We start from the raw sequence: 11,151 nt of genomic DNA, 5'->3' as shown, positions 1-11,151 counted from the left end.
ATGTGTTCTGAGTCTTGAATTCTGTAGGACCAGGTAACTGAGGGGCTTGGAAGCAACATTATTGGATGGCTCTAAAATCATAATACAAACTCTGAAGTCCAGAGAATTCCCTTTACTCCATGAATCTTAGATAACATGCCTCAAAGAAACTTTTATGTGTAGTTCTAGATCACTAAAGAAAGAAAACTTTGTTACAGTATGTTTTCCTACAATTGGTGACATTTAGGAGTTTTGGTGTGATGCTGTAGGATATGTACTGGACTGCTAACCACAAGATCGGTGGTTCAAACCTACCAGCAGCTATTCCAGCGACACCAGAGATGGAGGCAGAGATGATGACATGGAGAGAGAAAGCAGCTGAGGACTCTAGACTCATGGAAAGAGAAAGGTTATGTACTGGCAGGTAGGAGGCTGGCTTGCAGAAACTCTATACTGGGTCGCTATGAGTCAGAGCCTACTCGACAGCACTTAACAACAACAAGTGGCATTTAAGATTAAAATTTAAGCCAGAGAACACAACAGCCTGTTGCTTATGAACTGCAACCAGAGCCAGAAAATGAAAATTCCACACAAGTGTTAAAGACTGAGGGGCACAGCTAGGAATTGATGTGTATGGACTTTCAACTGAATCTTATCAAACCAAGCTGATTACAATCAAAGGTCAGCATTTAATATTTCAACTACATAATGTGTGCTAAAACAAACTAAGAATGAATTCTATATTGCAGAAATTATAACAAAAACAAACAAAATATAAAGGGTTCCTTTTATTGAATTGAACATTTCTGAGTCATTTAAATTCAGGAACTTATTATTTGATTTTACATGACCTTGTTTCTGTTTCCTTAACCCATCTGTCATTCATGTGATGAACCTGGAAGTTTATCTGGAGATAGTGGTGCAGCTAACAATAAAAATAAAATTATTTCTGGCTTCTGGCAATGTAATTTGAAAAGGAGACTTCTCTTTGGTAGAATTCAGTTTTTTTTTAATTTTTAGGTGTTGTTGTTTTTTAAAGCTTTTATTATTAATTAAGTGATACTTTGCATTGCAGAAAATTGGTTTTGCACTCAACCAATCACACTTTGCTTCATTGCAGTGATTGCAATGCCCTTCATGTACCACACTGACCACTGTTCTTTCCTCTTGATGGTCCTAGGGTCATTTGTTCCTGGAATGTAAAGATTAACTACTCCCCCTTTTTGCTACAGAACTTCTATCTTTACAGTTGTACAATTATCATGATAACTATTACTCACTGTTGAATCAGAAAATATTATCCCCTTCTCCTTTCACCATACCCATCGAGACAAGATGAAAACTATTCCGTGGGTATTGTCCCTTCTCTCTCTTGCTCGGAAGCTAAACTCCCTCTTGAAAACTTGTAAGACAGCCACTTCATTCCTTTACAGCCCCCACCTCATGTTAAGTAGCCAGTGTCTGAGTTACCTGTCCCTATCAACCCTATGTACTGAGGGGATAGGCTTGATCCTTAATGTGAAGACTCCTTTCCTCTCAGTTGGTATTTTGAGCTATTACATCCATAAGTAAAGGTCAAGTTCATCAAAGTTAGCAATTTACACTTGCTTCCTGTATCAAATTTCTTCATCTTCCTCTAATGGAGTTCTGATCATCAAGCTATCCAAACTAGGGCAAGTGGGTACTATTTGCAAGTTTGGGTGTTCTTATGCATCTCCTACCACTTCATATCAGCTGGACACTTCACTCTCAGCTCTAGACCCCCCATGGCTATGTTCCTGTCCATGGGCTCAGGAGTTTCCTAGTCTCCCTAAACTTCAGACCAACCAGCCCTTCCTCTTCTCTCTTTCATCTCAAGGTCAACAGGAGTCTATGGAACATAGTTAAACTCAGCCCATGTCTTCATTACTGCCTTTCCCTCACTTCCACTCACAAGTAAACCTGCACATTCATCAGCAAGCTTACAAACCTGCTCATATGTTCCCTTTGAGTTACAATCTTGGGGATAGAATTCAGTGTTTACTCTTAGTTTTATATTTACCACTGTCTTCAGTTTAATGTGCCACAATTTTTAAACTGATGATTTAGATTCATTTAATTTGCAAAGTCTCTCTTGAGCTTGACTTGTATAGTTAATACTTTATAATGTAAAAGCAGGGTTGTCGTGGTCTCATCTGGATAGTGTGTGTTAGGTGTATCTTCTGTAGTGATAATTCATGGTGGAAAATGGTAAATGCCTTTCAAAAAAACATAATAAGTCAGACATAACTGAACTCCTATAGAACTTAGTTTGTAGCTGACAGAATGAGAAATACTGAGTTGTCCTTAGGCTTGCTGTTGTGGTTACATGCCGTCGAGTCAGTTCTGACTCATAGTGACCCTAAGCACAGGCAGAATGAAGCACTGCCCTGCCTGGTCCTCTGCTATCCTCACTGTTGTTATGTTTGAGCCCATTGTTGTTGCCACTACGTCAGTCCATCTCCTTGGGGATCTTCCTCTCTGGGGTTAAACATGTAGAAAGAAAAAATAGTTCCCACTGTCCCATTCATTCATTCCTCCTTCAGTCTTTGGCTCCCATCTTCTTGTTTGAACCTTTTCCATCCATTGTCAGAAAGAATGGAATATCTTAGCAACAGCTGATGGATTCCATGCGGCAGATCTGGCTAGAGATGATTGTAGAAGCAGTGCCAAGTCTTCCTTGCAGCAGTTTCTGTCAGCCTGAAAGTTGAAGGAAGAAGTAACAACAACAACGCATTTTCAAAGCCCTTTCCACCCAGTTTAGCCTCTGAGGGAATTAGGGTGTGAAGGCTGCGAGAGGAACTGGAGAATGTCATTTCTCCTTCTTGCTCCCCATCCATCTTTAGACTTAAATGTTAAAGTTGGTTCTCCAGAGCACCCTATGGCTCTAAGCCCAGAGTTGCTACTTCCTACTCATCAGTACCTTGTTTTAGGAGTTAGGCTGTAACACTTATTTCTATATGTAAGCGAATATTACCATTTTAAAAATATTTCATCCTCCTTAAAACTATTCAATTTCTACCTCCTAATGGTGTGGCTCTGTAGGATAAGCACTGGACTGCTAACCTCAAAGTTGATTGTTCAAACCCACCACCCACTCCTTGGAAACCATTTACATCAGGAGTGGGGATCATCCAGCCCACAGTCCATACAAGGCCCTCAGAATCATTTGGGCTGGCCCTGCCATAACATTGCTGTTGTTAAATGTCGTCAAGTCGGTTCTGACCCATAGCAACCCTCTATAGGGTTTCCTAGGAGCAACTGGTGAGCTTTCCGGTTCATACCGACCTTGCAGTCCAGTACATTAACCCGCAGCGCCACACCAGCCATCACATTGTAATTGTTGTTGTTGTTATGTGCCATGGAGTTGGTTCCAACTCATAGCTACCATCACATTAGGGGTGACTTAATTAAATATTTGACCAAATATAACAGGCTAATTTTTAAGTTGATAATTTGTATGGTCTGTGAATGATGTTACAAATTTTGGCAGAAAAGAGGTTCCTCATCTCTGCTTCACAGGGTCCCTGTTAGTCAGAGCCGATTCAACAGCACTTAACAATAGTTGCCTTCTTGGGAAAGTTTTTATAAAGCACAGTTGCTAGCTGCAAGTTCCATATAATAAATTATATGTCATCCTTGCATTTGTAACAGGATCATCAGATTCAACCTAACGTCAGAATTATAAAATAATTCAGTACATGTTCATTGCTAGCACGTCCTCTCTGAAGCCATCCTAACTACTTGGTCTTTCTTCCTCTTGCAACTCAACACTCCTACCATAAAGTATTCTAATTGCTTCCTAGCTATTTCTAGGTAGTGTGTATCTACAGCTAGAGGAAGATTCCCAATGAGCTACCGATTGGCACAGTGGCTGCAGCAATGGTCTCGGACATAACAGTAATTGTAAGGATGCCGTAGGACCAGGCAGTGTTTTATTCTGTTGTACATGGGGTCACTGTGAGTCAGAACCAACTCAAAGGCATCTAACAGCACAGCTAGAATTGCACTGATCATACTGTACTATCATTATTTCTTGACACAGCTGTCTCTTCTACTGTTAACTCCATGAGGACAATCATCATGACTTTGCTTCTTTGCTTTTGTCTCCGTGTTCAGTAACTGCCAAGCATCACTATATTTTCCTCAAATTTAATATGTCCCATGATTCCTGATGTGATGCTGTAGGATCAGCACTGGAATGTGAGCCACAAGGTCAGCAGTTGAAACCCACCAGCCGCTCCTCGGAGACCCTCTCCAGGGTTGCTATAAGTTGAAACCTACTCGAAGGCACTTAACAAAACCATTGACACCCTGGAGCATCGTGGCACATAGTTTGGGCACCACAGATGTTGTATGATTGCTGGGGAGAAGGGAGTATATACCTAAGGCAGTCAGAGAAGGCAATGTGGAGGGGGCGGCATTTGATTTGGGTTCTGGAAGACAAAACTAGTCTGAGTGCTGTGAGGAGAAACCAGGGGTTAGGCAGAGCCAGAAGGTGTGAGCAGAAGCCCAGGAGGGTTAGGACAGAGCCAGGAGGTATAAGGAAAACCTAAGGGCTAGGCAGAGCCTTGCATTCCATGGAAGGAAATCTATGTTGCATCCTAACTGCAGGGGGAAGCTTTTGGAGGGCTGTAAACCGAGGCATGACTGTGGTGGGATGCACATGGGTAGGATATCTCCAGGTTCTTTGTAGAGGACCACTTGGTAAGGGGCCAACTGGGAAGCAATGAAATTAATTGGAACACCAGTGCAGCTGTCTGAGTTGTGACAATGACGAAGTGATAAATGGTCAAAAAGTGGTCTAATTCATAAGTAGCTTTTACAGTTTGTAACAGGGCTTGTTGTCATTGTTAGGGGCTCTCGAGTCGATTCCAACTCACAGCAACCCTATGCACACCAGAAGGAAACACTACCAACCCAGTCCTATGCAGTTAACCATGATTGGGGGTGCAGATGCTGTACTGTCAAGTCAGTTTCATCTCAGTGACTCTGTGTAGGGTTTCCAAAGCTGTAAATATTTACAGCAGCAGGAAGCCTCATCGTTCTCCCGCAGAGCAGCTGGTGGATTCAAAGTGCTAACCCCATGGTTAGCGGCCCAATGTGTATTCCACTACGTCACCAGAGATCCTTGGTAGCCGCTAAATAAAACTTGATGGAAACCAATATACAATGGCTTCTGATAAACAGTTTTTTGTTCTGTTTCATCCTCACTCACTGTTGTTTCTTTGATTCTTTGGCATTGTTTCCAGGACTCTGAGTCTGCTTCTAAAGTTCTCTGGCTGGATGAGATACAGCAAGTGGTTGATGAGGCCAACATGAACAAGGACAGAGCAAACAAATGTAAGCATTCCCCTCCTTGACTACGAAACTTACCTTGTTAAACTTGAATTAGGTGCTTGGATCATGTCCATTTTCATTTCTGAAGAGATTTGGACTCTTGGGCCCAGTTGTAGTCTTTGAATGTATATTTACACAAAAATAAGATGAATTCACTGTACCGTGTTCAGAGATTAGATTCTATCTCCAATATTCCAGAATGCTGCTAAACAAAATCCAAGAAGCAAAAAATCATGTCTAAGCCCTCCAGTTTCATAAATGAATCAAATTCTTTTTAAATTTTAATCCTTAGGAGACTAGCTTTTTTTGTTTCATAAATGCGTATTTTGCCACTCATACTGTCCTTGATTCCAATTGTAACTTCTGATTATTTTATTTTAATAATCTATGTTAGGAAGTATGGTATGAAAGTTTTTGTGGCAATTTAAAGTTGCTTCTAAATGACACACTGACACTCAAGACAGTCTTAGGACTTATCCAAATTAAGAGTCTTGAAAGCATAGTTAATTAATCTCTCCACTCATGGTATAATTTAGAATCTATTCAGTTGTAGCAGATCATAGGATGCTGGTGAGATGCCTTACTCTTGCTTCATAGATGTGCTTTTAAAGCTTGGAAGCATCTGTGAAGACCATCTGATTTTCATTTCCTTTGCCTGGAAAAATGTCTGTATTTCTGCAATCTGAACTTTTATGCCCTTAAGAACTTTGAAGTCGTCCTTTTCTAGCAGTCTAGTTCATAAGAGAAAAATTAAAATTGAGACCCATAGATGAGATTTAAGTTCAAATTAAAAAAAAAAAAAAATGAAGGCAGCTGTAGCCTGAAGGAACAGTTTAAGAAATTAGTTTGTGACTATTGTTCCTAGTTGCTGTCGAGATGACTGCTGTTCATGGCAACCCCATATGTGAAGAATAAAGCTGTTCCATATAGACACTCAAGTAACCTAAATCGTTAAAGATTTTTCTTAGGGAGCAAATCAGTTTGAGAAGATTGTTTCCTCCTTCTATTCTGGATTCTTCTTACATTTGGCTTTAAGTTGTTAAAGTGCCATCACGTCGGTTCTGACTCATAGTGACCCTGTATAGGGTTTCAGAGGAAGAGCTGCAGTTAACCATGATTGGGGGTGCAGATGCTGTACTGTCAAGTCAGTTTCATCTCAGTGACTCTGTGTAGGGTTTCCAAAGCTGTAAATATTACAGTGGGTTTGAAATGCTGACCCTGTGGTTTGCAGTCCAGTGCTGACCAAACAGCACCACACCAGGAGTCCTACATTTGACCTAGCAAATGTTAAATTGATTGTTTACTACATTGAGAACTCCTGATCTATTGACTCAAAAAAATCAAGAGGTGTTTTTTGTTTGTTTGTTTGTTCTCAAATATGTGTGATTTTATACTTACACATTGAAGTTCCCACCTCTCCTTCTGTGCTATCCCTCAGAGAGTTGATTTGATGCCTTCTACAATGTATAACAACATAAAAGATGTTCTGAAGTAAAAAACCATCCACATTCTGACATCAAGAGGAGAATTTTCCGGTTTTTCAACGAGGAATTTAATCTTAATTTTAAAAACATTTCTCATCCTTTTTAATCAAGACTTGAAACAGATTCAAGTCATGAGTTATAAGCATCAAACCCCCCACTCCCAGAGAAGTTGATAAAAGGAGATAATGTTTGGCCATATGTATTACCACAGGCAAGATTTCAAAGGGCTGAAGAGCCCAAGTCACCTTCATTTGACTAGTGGTCATTTTCACTGGAGGTTCTTGCTGGTGTCAAGTAGGTTAGCAACCACCCTGACCCCTTAGAGCAGTGTTTCTCAACCACTTTACATTACTGCCCCTGAGAAGCCTTCTGGACATTTCTCCCTTCATTTCCTTAAGTGTCTTTTAGTGGGTTTTGGCTCATAGCAACACCATATAGGGTTTCCTTGCTGTTCGAGCTGACCTTGCAGTCCAGTGCTTATCTTATAGTGCCACACCAGGACTCTAGGGAACCCTGGTAGCCCTCACCATATAATTGTATTGCCAAACACATATTTTGTATGAAAGATCTTCAAAAAGTTTGTAGAAAAAAGGAATTAAAAGATAGTGGAATTTTTCCACAAACTTTATATAAAGCTCCCTCTGTTTATGTGCTCTATGTAGATCTACGCTTTATACATAAAACCATTTTTCACACACATTGCCTGACAAGAACCAATTGTCCTGTTGAGGTGCTATCACCCACATAGAGATTACGTGCCTCAGAGACACTTTGTTCTTGGTGGTGATGGTGGTGGTGGTGTTAAGTGCAGTAGAGTTGGTTCCAGCTTATGTTGTTTGTAGTTAAATGTCGTTGAGTCAGTTCTGACTCATAGCAACTCCATAGTGTTTCCAAGGAGTGGCTCATGTCTTTGAACCACCAGTCTTGTGGTTCAAACCAATCTTGTGATCCAGTGCTTATCCAAGAGGGCCATAGCGAACCTTGTATAGCATTTCTGAGGAGCATATAGTGGGTTTGAACTGCCAATCTTGGGGTTAGCCATTCACTGATTATGTACAGCCCCACACCAGGACTCCATATATGGCTTAAAATGTACACCAGTTATTTTTTGGATCACTAAAGTGATTTATCCAACACTCATCTGTCAGTTTGTCGTACCGTGGTGGCTTGCGTTTTGCTATGACTCTGGAAGCAGTGCCACTGGTATTTAAAATACCATCAGCATAAACCATGGTGGACAGGTTTCAGATGAGCTTCTAAATGAAGACAGACTAGGAAGAAGGAGAGATGGATGACTTCCAAATATTTAGTCACTGAAAATCTTATGAATGACTGTCAGCACCAGAATACAGAATACTGAAACATCACATATTGGCAGATATAGTGCCAAAAGATGAGCCCCTCAGGTTGGAAAGCACTCAAAACACAACTGGGGAAGAGCTGCCTCCTGAAATTAGAGTTAACTGTGATGATGCAGATGGAGAAAAGTCTTTGGGACCTTCATTTACTGACAGGGCACTACTCAACATGAAGAGAAACAACTGTGGACATCCATTAATAATAGCAACATGGAATGTGCGAAGTAAGAATTTAGGAAATTTGGAAATTGTCAAAAACGAAATGGAACACATAAAGATCAATATCCTTGGCATTTAGTGAGCTAAAATGGACTGGTATTGGCCATTTTGAATTTGACAATCACATGGTTTACTATGTTAGGAAAGGCACATTAAAGAGGAACAATGTCATGTTCGTCATCAAAAACAACATATGAGGATCTGACTTGAAGTACAACACTGTCTGTGATAGGATAATATCCATATGCCTACAAGGAAGACCAGTTAGTACCACTATTATTCAAATTTACACACCAACCACTAAAGTCAGTGATGATGAAATTGATGAATTCTACCAACTTATTCAGTCTGAAATTGACCAAACATGCCATCAAGATGTACTGATAATTACTGACTATTGGAATTCAATGGTTGGAAACAGAGAGAGGATCAGTAGTTGGAAAATATGTCCTTGGTGATACAAACAGCGCTGGAGATTGCATGATAGAATTTTGCAAGACCAGTGAATTCTTCATTGTAATTACCTTTTATAAACAACATAAAGGATGACTATATACATGGACCTTACAAGATGGAATACATAGAAATCAAATTGATTATTTCTGTGGAAAAACTCTATATCATCAGCTAAAACAAGGCAGGGACAGACTGTGGAACAGAACAAGGATACACTGAATGTTTTAAAATTAGCAAAGGTGTGCACCATGATTGTATTCTTTCACTGTACTTATTCAATCTGTATGCTGAGCACATGATCTGAGAAACTGGATTATATGAAGAAAAATGTGACATCAGAATTGGAGGAAGACTCATTAGCAACCTGTGATATGCTGATGATAGAACCTTGCTTGCTGAAAGTGAAGAGGACTTAAAATACTTACTGATGAAGATCAAAAACCACTGCCTTATGTATAAATTGTACCTCAATGTAAAGAAGACAAAAATCCTCACCATTGGGCTAACCAACAACATCCATATAAATGGAGAAAAGATTGAAGTTGCCAAAGACTTCTTTTGCTCAGATCAACAATCAGCACTCGTGGAAACAGCAGTCAAGAAATTAAATGACAGATTGCATAAGGCAAATCTGTTGTACAAGACCTCTTTAAAAAATGTACAAGAGCAAAGATATCAGTTTGAGAACTAAGGTATACCTGAGCTGAGTCATGATATTTTTCAGTCACTTCAAATGCATGTGAAAGCTGGACAGTGAATAAGGAAGACTGTAGAAGAATTGATGCTTTTGAGTTATAGTGTTGGAGGAGAGTATTGAAAGAGCCATGGAGTGCCATAGGAACAAACCAATCTGTGTTGGAAAAAGTACAGACAGACTGCTTCTTGGAAGCCAGGATGGCCAGACTTCAAATCTCATACTCTGGACATGTTGTCAGGAGGGACCAGTCCCTGGAGAAAGATATCATGTTTGGTAAAGTGGAGGGTCAGAGAAAAAGAAGGAAGAGACCCCCCAACTAGTTGGATTGGCACTGTGGCAACATTAATAGGTTCAAACACAGGAACGATTGTGAAATTGACACAGGACCAGGCAGTATGTTGTTCTGTTGTGCATAGGGTCACTATGAGCCAGTACCGACTTGATGACACCTAACAACAACAAAACAAAGGTAAATATATGGAAGATTTCTTAGCAGAAACTTACCTGTCATTTTGGAAATAACGAACTTGACATCCTTAACTGTGAAACTTAACCACACATCTCTATATTCAACAAAAGAACACATAGAGCCAACCTGCTTTACTCATTGGGGAACCCTTGGCCAGACTCTTTGAGCCTGTTTGTTGTTGTCTTGCACGTGACTCTAACATGCTGAGACGTTTCCCTTCCCAACTTGAAGCGCATGAGAAACAAGTGACAAGGAAGTTAAGTGTCTGGAGTGCCATGTCAAGCGTACTAGCAGCAACAAGAAGAATTAGCTGATAGTGAAGGAAACAACGGGGGGAAACTGAAAACACATAGGGAATTTGTGGCCATGATGTGCAAAAGTGGGCCCCTGAGTGGCATAAGTTACACTTGTCTACAATCGAATGGTTGGAAGTTCAAGCCCACCCAATGGCACTGCAGAAGACAGGCTTGCTAACTGTTTCCTTAAAGATTACAGCAAAGCGAAGGCTGTGGAGCAGTTTTACTCTGTACCCATGGACTTGACTTGAGTTGGAATCAGCTTAATGGCAACAGGTTGTACTGGAACAAGTAAGTCCATATACCTCCATAGTCTGGACAGTATCACTCATTGTGTTATCACATGTATAATTTTAATAACATAAATGATTTTCCTGGCAGCTCTCAGCAAATATTAAGCACCAATTTGTACCATAGATTTTAGCTTAAAAGTAAGCAGAATAGAGACCATCCCATTCTTAAGATCTTCTCCAATGAATGCACACAGTAAATTTTGATGGGAAATGGTTCTATTAAAATGAGGTGTTGTTAAGTGCCATTGAGTTGATTCCAATCCATAGCAACCCTGTATAGAGTTTCCGAGGAGCAGCTGGTGAGCTTGCACCACTGACCTTGCAGTTCAAACAGCTTTGCAGTCTGATGCATTAGCTCACAGCGCCCACCAGGACTGGTGTGGTGAGTACTGGTATATAAAGAAGTATGCTTCAGTCTGGTAGCATAGTGGTTACAAATCAGACTGCAAACCTCAAGGTCAGCAGTTTGAAATTACCAGCCGCTCCGTGGGAGAAAGATGAGGCTTTCTGCTCCCGTAAAGATTTACAGCCTTGGAAACCCT

At 40.4% G+C, this 11,151-nt stretch overlaps 1 protein-coding gene across 2 annotated transcripts in view; it reads left to right on the top strand.

Moving 5' to 3' along the window:
• The window catches only part of IQGAP2 (IQ motif containing GTPase activating protein 2), a 373,356-nt gene that overhangs the window by 244,723 nt on the left and 117,482 nt on the right, over window positions 1-11,151 (top strand). For both annotated transcript variants that reach the window (XM_006873291.1, XM_006873292.1), the window contains one exon: window positions 5,250-5,340. In XM_006873291.1, coding sequence (XP_006873353.1) covers window positions 5,250-5,340 — 91 coding nt within the window. The remainder of the gene's footprint in view (window positions 1-5,249; window positions 5,341-11,151) is intronic.

Source organism: Chrysochloris asiatica, unplaced genomic scaffold, assembly GCF_000296735.1.
Source record: "Chrysochloris asiatica unplaced genomic scaffold, ChrAsi1.0 scaffold00234, whole genome shotgun sequence".
NCBI lineage: Eukaryota > Metazoa > Chordata > Mammalia > Afrosoricida > Chrysochloridae > Chrysochloris > Chrysochloris asiatica.
Note: the sequence above shows the minus strand (reverse complement) of the source record. Positions and strands in the feature narration are given on the sequence as shown.